Genomic DNA, 19,831 nt, shown 5'->3' with positions numbered 1-19,831 from the left:
ATAAATGGTTCGCTCGTTTTAACTCGTTTTGAAATCATGGCCTGATTACACTGGAAAGCGAAAGCCATGAGAAATATAAGCTAAGCAGTAATATGGAATACTTTTAGTGTTGCTCACGAGGGGGGACACTGCTTGTATTTCTTCTCGTCTCAATATCGAGACCACAAGAAATTATTTTATAACAAGCTCAGCTCGGCTCGGCTCAACTGAGCCGATGGCTCGAGCCGGCTTGCTTCGGGTGAAACATCGGCTCGAGCTGGCTTGGTTGGGATGAGCCATTTGCTGGTTCGATTCATCTGGACCGAAGGCTCTAGCCGACTCGGTTGGGTGAGCTGTTGACTCGGCTCACTTCTCGGTTCGGGTCGATAGTGAATGAGCTGTGAGCCGAGCTGCTCAAGTCGTTAACAATTCTAAATCTGGGCCGAGCAGTTTAGAAGATATTTGGCCAGTGTCCTATAACTTTTAACAATGTTTGGTTCGAGCCCGAATACTCAATCTAGACCCCTCAACCCAAATTCAGAAGCTCGTGAACAATGTCCTTGACTCCTAGACTTCACGACTACTGAGGTTGGCAATCAAATAGCTTTTTAGTATTCAAATACAAACCGCCTACCTTTCATGTTTAAACACAGTGTTGTTATAATTAATAATAATAATAATAATAATAATAATAATAAAAGTTGTAGTAATAATAGTAGTAGCAGTAGTATCATTGATAACCTATATTGTCTATGCAAGATACTTGAAGAGAGTACTCGAAACTACACACCAGATTTGGCTCGATTCCACTTGAAACTCGACCCGAATTCGAGTCGAGTTGAAGGAAATGTTTCGAGCCGAGTTCTCGAGTCGAGCTCAAAAGTGTCTTTCTACTCGAATCGAGTTTCAAAGAAAACTCGCCCATCCTAGAGTGACCAGATTCTAACAAACGAAAAGTAGAACACAAGTATAATAGTATATGGTAGTTTACTGCGTCGGCAATACGCATATCCTTATTTCAATTAATGTTAACCTTAAATTAATTAACATTTTATTAAAAAAGAAGCACTGAACTAAAGTATTCCAGGAATTCAACACAACTCCAAATGCTTTGACGAATGACAAAATGGTTTATTTTTATGAACATACAGTGAAACTTCGTGTTGGCTTTTAAAAAAATCGAAGCGTGGTATTATTTTAAGAAATGAGAGAAAATTTAGACCGGCACAAGGGAACTTCTACAGGTACTTAACTTGATCATCACTAACATAAGTTGAAAAATAAACTTTTCCTACCTTACCGATATCTCAACAAGCCCTTCTCAGTAAAAGCAATGTATTGTAAAAAAAAAGGTTTGTTGATTGTTCTCTATTCCTAGTCTTTTGAGAAGTGTAAAAAACACAGCGGTTCATCATTGAGGAAAACAATGCATTTGATTCAAAATGTTGTGAATAAAGAATGAAACATTAAGATATTGCAAATAAATTAACTCTGGACATTTCGCAGAACATTTAAAAGAATAATATTTCTCGATTTTCTAGGCGTCTTCGCAACACGCAGGACAGCTCTTTGAAAAACAGTACTGTACTGCGAAAATCAGTACGTCTGATCACCGTAGCCCATCCCTATGAGTAACGCAGTATGGCATTTTAGTCAATGTTACATTATATGAAAATATTCATATAGCTGTCAAGTAAAAATTTGCATAAAACAATTCAGAACGTGCAATAATAATAATAATAATAATAATAATAATAATAATAATAATAATAATAATAATAATAATAAAATAGCGGTAGTAATAGTAGTAGGAAAATTGAAGTAATAACATTTTTTCACATATTCAAAGTTTCGGACCTAAAAGTAACGCGTTAGTAACGCGTTACTTTCGAAGTAAAGTAACAGTTACATTTTTGGGACAAGTAACGCGTTACTAACGCGTTACATTTTATGAGAAAGTAAAGTAACTTGTAACGCGTTACATTTTTACAAGTAACTTACCCAACACTGCCGTAAGGCAACACAATTTCCTGAAAACATCAAACAATGAGTATAACGCACAGGGTGGTGCGGGCATGCAGTGCAACAAGTAACAATGTGGCCCACAGAAGTGGTTGTAAGGAGCTGACAGTTTTTGCCAGAGATCTTACAACTGGGGATTAGAAGAGTGGAAGACTAGCCGCACTATGAATTCCATTTACATATGCTAAGAGTCTTATAGTACAATGGAAAATTGATGGAAATACAGCCAAGATTCGGTTGACCATAATCAACACTATACATGTAACGCTGACCGTTTGAAGTGTAACGACATAACAGGGGCAAATTGAGCCAGAACACTTTTAGATGAAACCCGATTTTACAAATTATCGTACAGTGCTCGATAGTGTGTAAAGAAGCAATTGGCAGACCACTATTTACGATAATTCCACCACCCTGCGATGTAATATGTTGGCGCATGCGCCATGGTGTATGAGGAATTTGGAATGAGGACGTAGTAAAACCATTATATTTTCCATAGCCACATCAACTCTACGAAACACATCGAGATATTTGAGATGGATCATGTCCTCGTTGGAAACAGGCAAACTGTCGGTGGATGATGCATGACGGGACCCTATGCAATGCGATAGCAATAAGGTAGATAGGGTAGGCATTTCCTACGGGCGCAGGGCATTTCGGTATTTTAGGGCACGGCTCGAGATTTTAATTAAAATAGATGCAAATTATGTAAATTCAGTCCAATGTTTTCCTGATCTTCATTTCCGAATTTAGCAACAATAAAAGTTCGTGCTCACTTCGCTCGCAGTCTTTTACATTTTGATTTTCTCTTTTGTCAAGTTCAATGAAATTTAACAAACCTTTCCAGCGCTCTGTGCATATTTTTATATAGTGTGTTCAATAATTGCTGACCCGGCTGTACATCCAACAATTTTCTAAGTTTTCTTTAAAATGTTTGTAATTAATTTGTCAGGCTGGTGTGTATACTTGTAGCTGACGGACTGAGGAAGTGCGCAGGAGGAAAGGACAATATATTCTTTTCTCTTGCATGTCTGTATCACGGGACCAGTTTTAAATTAAACGTAGAAAGGGTGCAAATCTGGAAACGTGAGGGTAATGTGGAAACGTAAGATATGTGGACTGCAGAGAGCGGCAATTGCCGTAAACAATCATCCTCGCCCCCATTCGTGAAGGCACAACGCTATGAAGCAGTCGGCCAGTATAGTTAATGGTGGTGCGTCGATTATTGTTTACACATTTTTGTAGTTTTTGGTGGTAAGTGTGTAGTATTATTAAGTCTAAAGTATCATAGATGTAGTGTAATACATATCAGAATATTATGAAAGGGAGTTATTGGGAAGATATTGGTGGCATTCAATCAATCACAAGCAAACGTGTTTTTAACTTAACTCCTACAATCCAGTTTGACTACAGTGCGGGTAACTTGCGAACACATGGATGATGGAAATGTGGAAACGTTTCCACATTTCCCTCACCCTAAAGTCCATTGCATTGTTTTATTATGAGTAAATAATTTATTGAAGATAACACACATTTAAATCACACACGTATATGTTACATACTTTTTATTCATGGTCTAAGTGAGGGGCAGGGCAGAGGGGTAAGGCTTAGGAGTAAAGCAAAGTGGAAACTGACAAAGAGGCGGAAAAAGGAAATAATTGTTTCCACGATTTTTATTATAGCGTTCCAGCGTGCCGAGTACCTCTTCAGAGGATCCCAACGTACCGAGTACCTCTTCAGAGGAACCCAAGGTTCCGAGCACCTCTTCAAAAGTTTGTGTGTCACCATATGAAATCATGAAAATACCCCCTTTGGAGAGAAAGACTTCGAATAGAGGTCGTATACCGAATTCTTGCGCTGTTTTCACATCTCCGTCAAAAAACAGCTCGAAGAATCCTTATCTAAGAGTACGGCTAGACCTAAACAAAAGCCGCCTGCAGGCGGTAAGAAAACTAGAAAAATATCCAAAGTTTTCCTCCAATTTAAAAAAAAAAAAAAAAAAAAAACAGAAACCTGTAGTCTATCTTCCAGTTGAAGTAGAAGAGCCCACCGAAAAAGGCGCCCTGTGCATATTTTATGGGAATCCATTTTCGAAAGATATGCGTGGGGAACTATGCATTAATTGTCAATTATGTTAGAAATGGGGTCACTCTGAGTGTGCCGGTGTGGAAACAGACATTTGTATTTGTGATTTCTGAAAATAAGACTTACCTACATAACATCTTTGTCTGTTGACAACAAAACCTTGAATCAAATTTGTTTACTTTGTAACTTTGAGCTTTTTAACTCCATAATTATTTGAAAACTTTTGTTGTCTTTGTTTCGTCTACAGATTAAAAACATACTATGATCCAACAACTTTACGTGTTTACACATTGATTTACTGTAATTTTAGGGTGTTTCCATATTACCCTGAGTTTTTTAAAAATCGAAATATGCTAGTACATGTGTCATTTTTTTTATTTTTTACATACATGGTTTATGCACTTCCGAATTTTGGTTTCATATTTCTAATATTATAAGACATTTTGAGGGAATTTTCCAGGTTAAATTAAGGATTCACTGCTTTTTTACAAATTAAATACAAACTGGGTTTCCACATTTGCACCCTCTCCTCTACCACTTCTGAATACCTTCCTATGATTGAGTACAGTTGCATCAGGCAGTGATCAACTGTTAACATGGGAGGTTCAAGTATCCTTCATTGGTAATAATAACACAAATAACATTCTGTATCAAGTGTTAAATTAGAGCCAAATATTAAGTCACTATATTATTAATGTAATAAAGAGAATTGTTTCCGTCTAATTTCAAAACTCTTTCTAACATATTATTCTAGAAATTTTACAAGGTTTATTTTAAAAACTTACAAAACAATGAGCACCAATAGATTATCTACACAACTATGATAAGTACGCATGCATAATTCAACACTTTGTAGAAAATGTTATTTGTTTTATTATTGAAGAAAGTGGTTGAATTAATGATAAAATTGAACTCTGTTTTACCCAAACTTTCCCAAACGTTTGCTGAATCTCCAGGAGAAATATATAACCATAATTACGTGAGTAGGGCAAACTATTTTAATTATTAGATTCATCTAAGTAATGTTGAAACATCATTGGTGTTTCTTTCCTACCAGGAGCTTATTACTCCATTTTTTAAAATTAAATTTAAAAGAAAAGTTTTATGCTATATATATATCTTTTCAGATTTAAGAAGTGCAGTACTGTATTTTAATTTATTTGAACGTTGAATAGTTTATTGATTCTGTGATTGCATTAACTATTTAGAACATAATTATTTCTCACAATGGCTGCTCTTGAGAGGAATCACATTGGTAACAATTAAACGAAGTTCTCTTGCTTCAAAGCAGGGTAAGCAAACATTTCATTCAATAATTCTTGTATAACAACTATATATCAAATGAGTTTTCTTCTCTTGTTCTTGGTTAGAAACAATAAAAGTTTAAGTGAAGAGACGCCAGTGATACATACTGCAATTATTCTTACAAGAAGTGACCCTGGATTAATGTTAACATTTTAACCTTTTCCATTATACTCATCGCAGGGTGTTCAAAAACCAGAAATTTCTTCGAGTAAGTTGCAATACAAATTAATAATTTTCAACACTGGGCTTAATAATGCATGAGTATTAACAAATCACATTTTCTACAAAATGTTACGTCAACAGCGTACGTGTATATTGAATACATCTATCAGATTATTGAGAAATAGACTTTGAAGAATCTGAATTCTAATGTTTGATTTAAACTAAATTTTCGAGAACACTGCGTTTACCTGTTACGAAAGAATGTGCATGAAGATCAACGTATAAGAAAAGATCCGATTGTGGTGGGTTTTCTGACGGCGGTTGCTCTTCCAGGGTCACCATTATTTCACTACAAATAAGCAGAGAAGCTTTTACTTAACAAGCAATTCCCAAATCTATAAAATGTTTCTTTCAAAAACAATAACTATTATTTTCGGTTTTTTAAATATAGCTGCATTATATAGGATGAACCTATAATATAGGATGGGATTTTCGATAACCCATTTTGAAAATAATGTATTTCGCCCTATAGACAATGCAGCTCCAAATACTTGATAATTTTCTATACACTAGTCCATTTACATACGTCACGTGGTCTCTACTACTTCGTTTTAAATATATAGGGCCTATTGTACATTTATTTGTGAAAGTCTGTCTGGCAAATGACAGTCTCGGTTAGCAATATACTGCACAAGATAATTAAGGTCACTTTGCAGGGCGTGATCGAAGAGATCCTTCCTGATTTGTTCCTACAGGCTTCCCGTGCTTTCTATTCTGGTTACAATTATCTTATCCTTCAAGAATCCCCAAAGAAAGAATCTGAAGGCACTTAGGTTCCGTCTGTTAGCTGCATCACTTGAGAATCATACGCGCTGTTCTCAACGCTGAAGGCTCCGAATCATGGCCTCACAGAAACGCTTAATGCAATGTTAGGCTCAATGTTGTCACTGTCCTCCATGGGTGTAATTTATTTATACTTCCACTAGGATACAAGTATGCTGCTGTTTCAGCCATTCAGGATTGTCTTCCGAATCGGAACTTTTGTTCGTTTTCGTTCGTTGCAAAATTCTTTCCTAATGGCACTGCACTGTTATAGAACCCACACACAGTCCACGGTTTGTGCAAACAAGGCTGTTTATGCAAACAGTTTGATCGTGCATGGTAATGTATGAACTGTTTGCGCAAACGTTTGTGCAAACGTTTTTCACATCGAACTCGTTCGAAAATTGTTCACACGAACATGATGTTTGCGCAATCACGTGGACCGTGTATGGGCATGTTTGTCCCAACACGAGGTTTATTTCCGAGTAGGAGGCGTAGGATACAAACCCTTATTTCTTGCGCTGTGGCGTCAATGAATAGTATTCAAGAATTCTGGCTAGAATTTATTGAACTTTATCGAAGTTTACCTGAACTGTGGAAGATAAAGAGTGAAGATTATAAAAACAGGAATCTGAAAAATCGGGCCTTACATGTTTCTATAATAATTTGTCCAAGCGTCTGGGGTCCGCACCAAGATAACGCAAAGTGGCAAACACCTCTGCTCGGGAGATATCGCATCTCTCATATTTGTATCCTGTTTCCGAATAAGAGGTGTAACAATTTCCAATATTTCACCAAATATAGTTGAATTCAATCGTAAATAAATCCACAGTCGAACTTATCTCAAGCTCGGCTATTAAATTTTGGTGACCAATCTAGACCGTTTCTTGAACCACTGTTTCATCCACACCCTCTTCTTCCTTTTTGGTTTCACGGGTCTTTCCCCTTCCAAAGCACAAGCAAACTATCGCTAAACGAGATGCTTCAGTGGATATGTTTACGCGATCGAACTCAAAATTGAACTGAAGTTTGTGCACATGATGTTTGTGCACGCGATGTAGCCAATCTTCTGATTCCAAGAATATCTATTTGCCTGTTTGTGTCACAAATAACAGTTACAATTGTACAAAAGCTCAGTAGTGAACAGTTATGTAGCCAAGTCTGACGAGAGGATGGGAGAGCCGGGGCTTTTCCTCCAGAGCCCAGCTAATACAGAAAGTGTTATAACCCTTGTGCTAAAGAGAACATTGCTACAAATATTTTCCGTTCTTTTAAGAACATGTTTATCTCGATATATTTCATGTTTATTTATTTATTTATTATGTTGTGTATTAGTTCTTGATTCCTTTTCTATATGTGTACACAAATTAGAGCGGGAGCGGAAACGAAGAGAGCGAGAGGAAAGAATTAAGTCTGCAAAGAAAGGTCAAACCAGTGGCGTATATAGGTTTGAAGGCATGGACTATCACTGACCTTGTATATTATTATTAATCAAAACAATAATAATAATAAGTGGCTTGTCTGTTTTTTTGAACTTTTGTTTTGCGACCATTATTATCCACCGTAAATGAAATTCTATCATAGATTTGCACAGTTAACATTTCGTGGTTTGCATCCGTAAATGTTTATTTTTGCCAATGTCACTTACCTCACGAGTCGCCTCTATTACTGGCATTGGTTGTCGTTCCGTACCAGTCTTCGCAAAAATTCTGAGTATAGCTACGTAACGCAAAACTGCAGAGAGTCATTATAATTATTATGTCCATTATTGCTAGATTATTAGACTATTAGCAAGACTGACCCCATACGCAGATGAAATTATTGGAGATTATCAATGCGGATTTAGACGGAATCGATCAACAATCGACCAAATATTTACCATTCGACAAACACTCGAAAAAAAGTGGGAATACAATACATCAACTATTTATTGATTTTAGAAAGGCGTACGACTCGGTTAGGAGAGAAACATTATACAACATTCTTACAGAACTTGGAATACCGAGAAAGCTAAGTAGATTAATTAAGATATGTTTAAATGAATCCCAAAGTAAAGTCCGGGTAGGAAAATTTTTGTCCACGAGCTTTCACGTCGAAAATGGCCTGAAACAAGGAGATGCATTGTCGCCGTTATTATTTAACTTCGTTCTGGAATACGCTATAAGGAAAATCAAAGATAGGAACCAGGGCCTACAGTTGAACGGTATTCACCAGGTTATGGCATATGCTGATGATGTAAATTCAATAGGGGATGATAGGAGAACAATAGAAAGAAATGCAGAGATCTTATTAAACGCTTGCAGGGACATGAGTTTAGAAGTAAATGCAGATAAAACTAAATACATGGAAGTGCGTCGGGACCGGAATACAGCAAATTATGGATGCGTTAAAATATTAAATAATACTTTTGATAAAGTGGATAGTTTCAAATATCTAGGATCAATATTAACAGAGGAAAATCATATTCACGAAGAAATTAAATGTCGACTAAAAGCAGGGAATTCGTGTTACTATTCGGTTCAAAATCTCTTGTCGTCGCGAATTCTGTCGAGGAATTTGAAGCTTAAAATATACAAAACGGTAATCATGCCTGTTGTTTTGTATGGCTGCGAAACATGGTCACTTACTCTGAGGGAAGAACATAGACTGAAAGTATTTGAGAACAAGATCCTGAGACGAATATTCGGACCCAAGAGGAACGGGAATGGGGAATGGCGGAAACTCCATAACGAGGAACTACATAATTTATATGGTTTACCCAACATTGTTAGGGTCGTGAAGTCTAGGAGGCTTAGGTGGGCGGGTCATGTGACTAGAATGGAAGAAAGTAGAAACGCTTTCAAAGTCTTGACTGGAAGACCAATCGGAAAACGACCATTAGGAAGACCTAGGCGCAGATGGGAGGACAATATTAAAATGGATCTCACAGAGATTGGAATACAAAGTAGAAACTGGATGCAGTTAGCTAAGGATAGAAGTCAGTGGAGAGCTTTTGTGAACGTGGCATTGAACCTCCGGGTTCCATAGGCCATAGAGTTAGTTAGTTTATTATTGCTAGATAAATCGCAAAGTTTGCGTTGTATTAACGCAAACAGTTACGGAATGTGCCCGGTTATCCCATACAATATTTTTCGTTCATCAATTTGCATCACGAAATATGAATAGTGATTTTGCTATTTGGGCTTAAATCCATTAGTGTATTGATTTTAGCCTTACAAGAAACGTTCTATAATCAATTTACTTTGTAACAAAAATAAAAATTGATAATTTTCTTCGTAGCATTTCACTTTCCCGCTAAATATTACTCTCAATGCTCACCAGAGTGATAGAAATTATTACATTTTCCAATCTACAATACTGTCTGCGCGCCTCATTTCGATAGTGGTTAACGCAAAATCAGCGGATTCAACTCAATGCAAATAACGCAATAAATAATTATAACTACAATAACAAAAATCGGAAAGTAAAACACAAATTTTGCATTGCGTTGACGCAAAGCACTACAAAATGACGCCCCAAAATTCTCAGATAGCCCATAAATGGTTGCTATGTCATTGTTCTTAACTTCGATTTACTCGCTCTGCCAAAAGAAACCGCTCCAAATAGAGGAAATTTGCTTTGTTGCCATCCCGTGCCTCGCTAGTATACTGGTATGGAGCAACTTACGTGAGCGCGCAAGCAGTTACATGTTTCTCTCTGCTGGCAGACGGCTGCGGTTTCCCAGGAGTTGTCAAATCATTAGTGTTTATGTAATGAGAGGGATTAAGCGTTAACGGCTGCCTTAGTACGTATTCATGTTTGCGAAAATATAGAGAAACTAGTACCATGAAAAAAGATAATAAACTGTAAAGTATTATTTTAAATTAATTTATACATGTTATATTAACTTTCTTTATTAATGTTGCAGGCTCCCTTCCGAATGTACTAACCGGATGTAATTGATGTCATGCGAAATGTTGATCTTTCATATGTATAAGTACCAAATTTCACGATTCTACCATGAACGGTTTTTATTTTACAGGTAATTGAATGAAACATGGCGGAGCCAGATATCATATTCACCAAAGAGCTGCGAGGTGTAATGAAGTTCTTCTTCCTGCAGCAGAAGTCGCCCAAGGAAATCCATGATTGCATGCTAGACACATTGAGTGGACAGTGCCCTTCATACTCCACTGTGAAGAAATGGTGTGCGAACTTCAAGTGTGGTGAATTTTCAACAGAAGATGGTGACAGGTGTGGCAGGTCAGTGTCAGTGTCAACTCCGGAAAAAGTGGACCAGATTCATGACCTGATTTTGAGCAACAGACGGATTTCGCTTCAAGAGATAGCTGACAAAGTGCACATATCTAAAGAACGTGTTGGGTCAATAATCCATGATCTGTTAGACATGCGCAAGCTTTCTGTGAAATGGATTCCGAAATGTTTTAAAGCGGATCAGAAACGCGAACGTGTGAGATCATCGCAGGTGATTTTACGGAATTTTGCGAACTCCAAAGACGATTTTTTGAATCGGCTTGTTACCCAGGATGAAACGTGGTTGCATTACTTTTATCCGGAAACCAAACAGCAGTCATGCGAGTGGCGCCACTCAGGATCTCCAAGGCCCAAAAAATTCAAAACACAAAAGTCTGCAGGGAAGGTGCTTGCCTCAATATTCTGGGATAAGGATGATGTTTTGCTCTCAGACTACCTTCCAAAGGGCCAAACCATAACTGCAGAGTATTACTGCAGTCTGCTGACTAAGGTAAAGGACGCTATTAAAGAAAAGCGCTGGGGAAAGTTGACACGAGGTGTCTTGTTCTTGCAGGACAATGCTCCCGTCTACAAGGCTGGCAGAACAATGGATTTTCTGAGGGACCTAGGGTTTCAGTGCATTGACCACCCATCTTACTCGCTTCTGATTATTACCTGTTTCCAAAACTGAAAACAGCACTGAAAGGACAGAAATTTCACAGTGATGAAGAGGCGATAACAGCTGCGGAACAGTTTTTTTTGCAGACCTTGATATTTTTTTTAGGGGTTGGAGAAGTTGCAGCATCGAAGTGCCAAGTGTGTTGACCTTCGAGGGGACTATGTTGAATAGCCTCACACTTTCATGCCTGCAGCTCAAGTCCTCGGTCGGGCCGAGAACTTATCAGCCCACCCTCGTAACATGATTAGTAACGGAAGACTTGCCCTACTATTCTGCCCTTCGAATACACGTTTGTTTTGCCCGAGTCTTCTACACTTCGTCCCGTCCATACCATTACACATATGTTTTTTGCGGTTACATCATTTGTTTTCCTTTTGCATTTTACCTTACATTGATATATCATACACCCCGCTTCTCATTTCAATACCTTACGCTATATCCAAGATGGCGGCTTTCAAGATGGCCGCCAAGTCAGTGTTATAGCATATCGAATATCTTGATATCCTGGTGCTGCCCATCCTTTCCGTTTTCGACATAAACGGGTATCTTGCTACGTTTACCTTATATCATATTATCGCGTGGTGCGTTATGTTGCGGAGCATATCTATGGTGTTTCTGGATGGGGGCAGCTCCTATTTGGCATTTTTTCTTCTTTTCTATTATATGTTCTCTGGGCGAAGTTTGAGTCGGATCTGATCTTGCCTTGTTCTGTACGTTGCTTGTAAGAAGATTTTCTTTCGTCGGTGCTTCACAATCCATTAATTTTGATATTGGCACATTGGTGAACTTGAGTACGTCAGCTTATAAAATTTAAGGAGCAGTGCGTCGTGGTCCCTTCCCACATCCTCACAAATTTTCCAATGATGTTTTTGATTATAGATTTCCCATTTCCGTGTTTAAATGCAAATTTAGAAAATGGGAAGTTACTAGAGACTGGCTTGTTTAGAGCAAAGAAAAGAAAGCACTATTTTGCTTCCTCTACCTATTATTCTGTAAGCTTCCAGAGTTATCTCGATCATTATAACCATGTCCAACTGGATACTCTTGTGGAAATCATTGGAGAAAATATGGGACAGAATTTCCTGTCACGAAACATAAATCATAATATGTGCTATGTTGAATGGAGTAATTTAGACAAACGTCTCAGTTAGGAAACCATCCCTTTTCAATACATTAAAAGTGAAAGTGCGAGGAGGAGACAAATTTTAACCAGAATTTTGGGTGTTATTCGTTTGTTGGGGAAAGACGGTTACACTTAAGGGATGATAACCTTCTTATAGGAGATCCAAAAATGATAACTTTTTGGGTATTTTAGAATTAATTAGCCATTATGACCAGGCCCGTGCTGGGATACTAACGAGGGCGGTGGACAAGTCTACCAAAAAGGCGCCCATACAAACGTGAATACCAATTTTATATATAAAACTTAATCTAGTAAACGTCGGGAGTTGATTCCTGTTCCCGAAATGAAACGAAAAGTATAGACCAACTTGAGTGTAGAAATGCCTCGGAGCTTTGACCAGCCGAAAAATTTCGGAAAAATCTAAAACAGTCATACTCGAGAACATAATGACGGACCGAAATCGGGCGGAAAGGAATGTACGTTATTCTTAGCCTTAGTGTACAATCGGATGTGGTATAGTGGAGGTGCAAGAGTGACTCCCAAAGAAACTGGAATATTCCTTCGAGTATTTTATCAAACGTTAAATGGGAAATATGAACAACAATCAAGTACAAGATTTGAATAATTAAAAATAATAGTACTTCGTTCAAATAAGAACACTCAGGATTCGAAAGGAAGAAAGATACACATGTGACTGATCTATTTTGTCTCAGCACAGAATAAACTTTCGGAAAAAGAATTTAAATGAAAAGAAGTTCTTAACGTATCATAGTTATATCTTCTAGGCTAATGGTAAAGGATGATAAATGAACAGCTTCTTGTCCAAGTTAAGAGTGTGAAAAAATAACTTTGATCCAGATTAGGTTTATAACGACTGTGGATAAGACAGTCAGGTGGCAAGGATCATGAATGATGTACGAGAGTCTAACGGATTCTTCACCTGACAATAGTGATTCTCCAAGTTAAGTGAATACAATTTGGGCTAAAGTAAGCTGCATTAAAAGATTTCCTCCTCGTAATACGTAATTCCGTGAAAGATAATAATTCCGAACACAGAACCAACGAAACTCGACGAAACACAAACTGTTTTGCGTGTTGCACCATGATACAAAGAAATACAATTTCAAACTACCCATTTATTCTGTTTCGTACTTAGTAGGATAACTGGGAAATACTCAGAGGTACCTAATACAATATTTGTGCAATGCAGTATGTGTACACGATTCTGCTGTGAAGAATAATAGTTCACAGTGTGATATTGTCGACCGTTGACTGCATTGCAAAAATGACGTCGACGAAGCAATTTTTTTCGCAAATTTCGAAACAAACACAACCGAAATTTCGTAGATGACTGCCACAGCTATATTAACTCGCGTAACAAGTTATTCGTCTGTCGTGGCTGGAGTTGCATACAAAAGGCGTTTCATGCACCTCAAAAGAAAATAAATTAAGGGGAGTGAGATAAGGTGAACGAGATTCCCATAACATAGGTCCTTCTCTCCCAATCCAATGATCTGCGAATGTTTCATTTAGATAAGTCTGCATCTTCCTGTCAAAATGTACAAGTGCACTGTCATGCTGGGAATCACATCTGGGAATCTTATATTCAAGAGCACTATTCTAACAATTTTCGGATAGCACTACGTAAAAACAAAAGATACGTTCTCCCCAAAATTATCTATCATACCGCACCGCACGCTCACACTAAATCTCTGCTGCTGATAGTTCACTAGAATAACATGTGGATTTTTACGCCCCACACATGGCTACTGCTAGCTTCAGGACAGTTTCTGATCTTCAAATTCAACTGTTCATATGGTGCGATTTCCTCCGATTTCACGTAGGGGAAATTGAAGAGACCCTATTTCTAGATGGCGAATATGGAGGAGTGGAAAAGTACAGAGAAAGTTGCTCTCCTTGAGGGCGATGGGCACGGTATCAACGGCTCACCTCTGAGCTATTTCCCGTTGCCTCTCTATAAATGAGGCACGTACACATTAACACAAGTAATTTTACTTAAACACCAACGTCTACACTTTGACACGACCGTAAATACTTGGACACAACCCTTTACCGTTGAACGTAACACTTTCTATCCTGTTATACAGTAGTTCCACACGTAACACCAGAGCATCGGACTATGTATATCAGTCGCAAGTTGCGTAGATGCCTACTACAACACAGCCACGCTAATTGACACCATTTCACAACAAAACTGCAAGACAACCACTAGCACTGGCACACAAGGGACGATACTTCAGTAGTGTGTGACCAAAGCATCATGCCATTAGTGAAAGTACTATGAGCTACGTACATGCTACTACATGTACGCAAAAGTGCCTCATTCTTTTTCCTCCGAGTAGGTATTCCATCCAGCTCCAAGTTACATTAGAACGTCGGAAAAAGATTCCGCCCTCCCTAATTTTTTGGATGTAATTCCAACGAGCTTTCTTCTAAAAAAAAAAAAAAACCTACAGCAGTGACAAAACGAAAATGTAAGTGGACTGCACTAGGACTCTATTTTAGTATATTCACAATAACAATGTAGTTTTTCGTAACTCTATGAATGCATAATACAAAATTGGTATACAGAGGAATTTTAAAAATATTTATAATGTGATATTTCGCAGGGCGTCTTTTATAAGGGTGCACTGTATACTTTAGAGATTCTTTACCAATATCTATATGAATTTACTATACAGAACTGGTATACAGAACAACAACTAAAACCACTTATCTATCATGTGATATTTCGCAGGGCGCTCTATGCGCAGGATCTTTCTCTTTCACATGTTCTTTATCAAGTGTAACGGAATGCATTCATTGTACAGAACTCTGTCATACAAAAGAATAAATACAGAACAAATAAAACCACAAGGTTTGATGTGGATTCTCAAGAGCGTCTTACGTAAAGGGCGCACTGTACCCTTCACGGGTTCTTTATCAACAGTAACAGCATGCATTTATTATACAGATGTGCTTTAGATGTCCAAGTTGACAATATTACAAGTTTGATAGAGGATCTAATATTACTATGCAGTAAATAGGAAAACATTTTGCAAGAATATATACTTTTAAGCGAAAACTTATAAGCGACTTCGGATTTTCCAGAAAAGCGCATAATCAAGAAACGTTTAATAGACGGAACTTTTGAAGAATAAGAAAGAATCCCGAAGAAATTTTCAAACTGTCAGTTTTTGCTATTGTGGTTTGTGTTACCGTCAACCTTCAATGCCGCTATAAGGTAATACATGGTCTAAACATGAAATTCGACTTCTTGTGGAAGTATCCAACGTTGAGCAATGATGAACGTCAGCAAAATGCAGGAACGTGGTTAGAACTATATAGTGATGACCTACCAGATTATATCATTAATAAAATGGTTCATCTACAAGCCATTCAATCTGCCAACTTCAGTGCTGCTCTGACACCATTTCAGTTGCTCAAAACAATTCTTGACCAAAAACTAGTCAACATTTTTTCGAATGTTACTATTGCTCTTCGTATTTTTTGTACACTACCAGTCTGTGGCGGAGGCTGAAAGATCGCTTAGTGCACTTGCAAGAGTAAAGAATGTTCTCCGTTCATCGATGACTCAACAAAGATTATCCGACTTGGGAACTCTTATAATGGAGTCTATTTTAGTCCGTCAGCCAAATTTTAATGATATCATAGATACAGTTGCTAGCAGAAAAGCAAAAAAGGCTCTTTTGTAAATTACAAAATGAAACTCTAGTAATGTAATTTGTATACTATTTAATGTAACTACTAAATATATGAGATATCTTTTACCAGTTTTTATACCGGGCCCGATGATAATTTAACCCCGGGGCCCGAGTTGGCACTCGACGGGCCTGTATGTAGCGTCAAATTTTGGGCTGAAATATTGTTCGGAAAATTGGGGTTCATCAAAAATAAATATTAAAAAATATAAAAAAGATAAGCGTAGAAATCTCTGATTATAATTCACCGAAGATGATGAGCTTAAAATTATCAATTTCCTCTAGAAAGAGTCCCATAAAAATGGACATAGCAACACCCAAGCGGAAGAACTAGTTAAACGAGCTACATGATGTGAAACACAAGTTGTATAGTTGAAGACTAAAATATTCTGAACAGATGCAACACAGGAAATGACAATCGAATAGTTTTGTATATACTTCACCCCTATAGTTCAGTGTTCAAATGGGGACGCGGCAGAAGTCCTAAATGGCAGAAGTCCTAAAAGGCAGAAGTCCTAAACGGCATTAGACCTAAAATGCACAAGTCCTAAAAATTATTTCGCGGCACAAGTCCTAAATGGCAGAAGTCCTAAAGTGCAGAAGTCCTAAAAATCATATCGCGGCAGAAGTCCTAAAAGGCAGAAGTCCTAAAAATCATACCGAGGCAGAAGTCCTAAAGTGCAGAAGTCCTAAAGTGCAGAAGTCCTAAAAGTCTCTTGTGGCGCTACCATCGCGTCCGTAAGAAGAATACTGTCAATCTGTTAGTCAAAGTTTTAGATATACTGTTTCATATTACAGAGCCTTAGTTCTTACAAGTTATTTGTATAAATACATATTGTATCGTTCTGAAATAATAAATAAATAAATAAATAAATAAATAAATGAAGCCTATTGTCCTTTCTTGCTCTTTCCATGATATATTTCTATGTTGACAAAATTTTAACTTTCTACCAAATGTGATTAACTGTGAGAAACTTTAACTTTCTAGCAAATCTAGGAAAAGAAAACTGATTATGAATCAGTGATGAGATCTTAATTATATTATTACGGAGATGTAAATTCATGTTATAGTTGTAGAGAAGGACAGTGACAGAAAAATGTCTCAAGAAAATTTTTAACGGCCTAAAGAACACAACAAGAGGCTGAATCCTACCAGTTGTTCCTGCAGAAATTGTTTCTATTATGAGTTACTCTTTTGTTCTTAAAATAGGTCAAAGTTGAATTGTGACCACTCCACGAAACTAATAACAAAATGGACTTTGCATTAGACGCTTGAAGAAAAATCTCTTGGAACTATGATCTCACAAGACTTGATGTTAATTTTTCCGGATTTGATGCTTTTACAAGGATATCTTCAAATTTAAAGAGGTTGTGTTGGACTATAAGACCAAATGTTCCATTGTTTTCTTACAAAACAATTAAAAGTGGTGATAACAAAACACTATTTGCAGAAATTAAAGGCTGTATGATGTAGCTACGAGTCATAGAATTTACTGACTGTACCACCCTTTCTACTGTTTGTGTCCCTGTAAACACTAGAGTACGTCCCGTCTGCATTAAAAAATTAAACCTATTGATCAGAGTTATAAATATTTAATTTTCCAATATGGGTCATTCCACGCCGAATCGTACAGGGGTGTCACCCGACCATCTCCGATTGCAATGAAATTTGGTATACAGTATCTTTAGACAAATATAAGAACCCGTATTTTTTATTTTGCCCATATTAGCTCTGGTTTGGTTTTTACAGCCTTCGAAAGAGAACTCTGCCCGACGATTTTGTGTATGATGCGATAAATGAACGGCACGTCACTCGGAACTTCAACTGAGCACCATAAGGCCACATTTGACCCAAATGTATTCAAATTCATCAGACTAAATGGAAATTGCATGAGGATTTTACAAATCAGGTCCAAAGCGGCATAATGATATTTCCAAACCATGAAATTTAGTTTCAAAATGGCGGAATAGAATTTTTCGAAGGTACTTATTAAATTACGCATAACTTTTTTCTCTAAGCGGGGAATTCAATGAGTAAATGCCGGTTAAATGAGTACATAATGCTCTATTAGGAGAATAAAAAATATCCGTGGGTTTTGGCTTGTAACAGCCTACAGAGCGCTAAAGTCAATTTATGACCTTAGATTTGAGAGTACGGGCAATACACCATAGATGTTACAAAATATTGCATTTCGTAAAAGAATCACGGCACTTGGTAACTGGGATAGTAGTTTCCAAAAGAAACTATTTTAGTACGAGGCCCCATGAAAATATACCTTAAAAACCAAGATGGCGGCATTGCAAAATGGCGGCACATGGTAGCTAGTTTTGCGTCACACAAACACAAATTGACGTAGGATCATGTAACAATATAGGCAACGTAAATATTCATACGAACGCCATGAATACAAAATCACAATACCACAAAGACATTGAAAATTCAAGATGGCGACCTTTCCTAAATTATTGTTTTGGGATTTATGTGGTGCAAGTTCCAAAAGAAATGTTCACTGTATTTAGCAAAAAAGCATACCGCTTGAGAAAGCATACTTACCTAAGTTATTTTAGAATGAAATCCGACAAGAAAACTCCCGTAGGATCCAAGATGGCGGCCTCTGCAAATGTCAGCATGTAAGTAATGGTTTCCTTATATCTACACTACAAATCCAAGAAGAGGCATACAGCTTCTGCAGAGGAAAATATGTATTCACATTAATATTTAAATGTAACACCTTCAGACGATACACTTTAGGTTTCAAGATGGCGGCTGTTTCGAAACTGTATGTTTAGTAATTTGTCACAATATCCTATGTGTACGTAAGTTGAAGTGAATAGAACGTCAAACAATCATACATGAAGTACCTAACTTGAAATACTTAACTTTGAGTTATGCTGAGAGTACATTTAATTTCGTTTAGTCCATATTGCCTGAATGTCCTTAACACTCTTTGCAGTGAGTTTGTATTGCAGCCTTCCGAATTGCGTGATAACGTCAGGAACTTCCATCGCACATAGAATATTCGCAAGTGGAACCCAGCACTTGTCTTCTCTGCCGCGGTTTTTATCCTCTGGCCAGTACAACCTCCTTGAAGGCCAATGTGGATGCATAAATTTGATCCATACATCGTTGCTATCGTCGTCAAGTTCTAATATCATCCCAATATAACACTGTTCTTCGTATACACAACTAACGTAGGAACTAAGTTGAAGTTCTCTGAATCTGGTTACCTGTGAAAAGCTGTACCTCAGAGAAAAACTTTCATCGTTGCTCATCCTCTTTACAGCAATTTCCGTTTTGGAGACTGGCTTGAAATAATGGTAGGAACGGGTTCCTGGTACAGTTTTATGTTTCGAAAAACGCAAGTTTAGATTAGCTGCCACGGCAGTAACATCCTGTTTCTTGATAAACTGGATGGTCACTTTAGGTGCAAAGTGTTCACTGCAAAACTGTGACATTTGCTGCATACATATTTGTTCTTCGTAAGGTCTCTGGAAGTTTGCACGCGTTACACTTCTTTTGACAGTTCCGCCTATACCATCACAAGCAGACTTGCCGGGAGAATTGAATGTTTGTTTGAATAATTGAGTGTTTTGTACGTGGTTAGGCAGCAGTGGCGGCTCGTGAATTATCTGGTAGAGCTAACAATGATAATTTGTAGTTTACCGTGGTCAATAGGTATTAATGGAGAACTTATGCTG

General features: G+C 37.5%; 1 protein-coding gene across 5 annotated transcripts in view; it reads right to left on the bottom strand.

Moving 5' to 3' along the window:
• LOC145663226 (cytosolic carboxypeptidase-like protein 5) overlaps positions 1–19,831 on the bottom strand; it is a 95,044-nt gene that overhangs the window by 63,772 nt on the left and 11,441 nt on the right. For 3 of the 5 annotated variants that reach the window (XM_081729592.1, XM_081729590.1, XM_081729591.1), the window contains exon 2: positions 5,802–5,902. The exons of the other annotated variants lie outside the window; for them this stretch is intronic. In XM_081729592.1, the coding sequence (XP_081585718.1) occupies positions 5,802–5,895 (94 nt within the window). In that variant the 5' untranslated portion in view covers positions 5,896–5,902. The remainder of the gene's footprint in view (positions 1–5,801; positions 5,903–19,831) is intronic. 5 annotated transcript variants of the gene reach the window in all.

Source organism: Thermobia domestica, chromosome 10 (genome assembly GCF_964235325.1).
Source record: "Thermobia domestica chromosome 10, izTheDome1.hap1.1, whole genome shotgun sequence".
Classification (NCBI taxonomy): Eukaryota; Metazoa; Arthropoda; class Insecta; order Zygentoma; family Lepismatidae; genus Thermobia; species Thermobia domestica.
The sequence above is the reverse complement of the archived record's forward strand: the minus strand, read 5'-3'. Positions and strand labels throughout refer to the sequence as shown.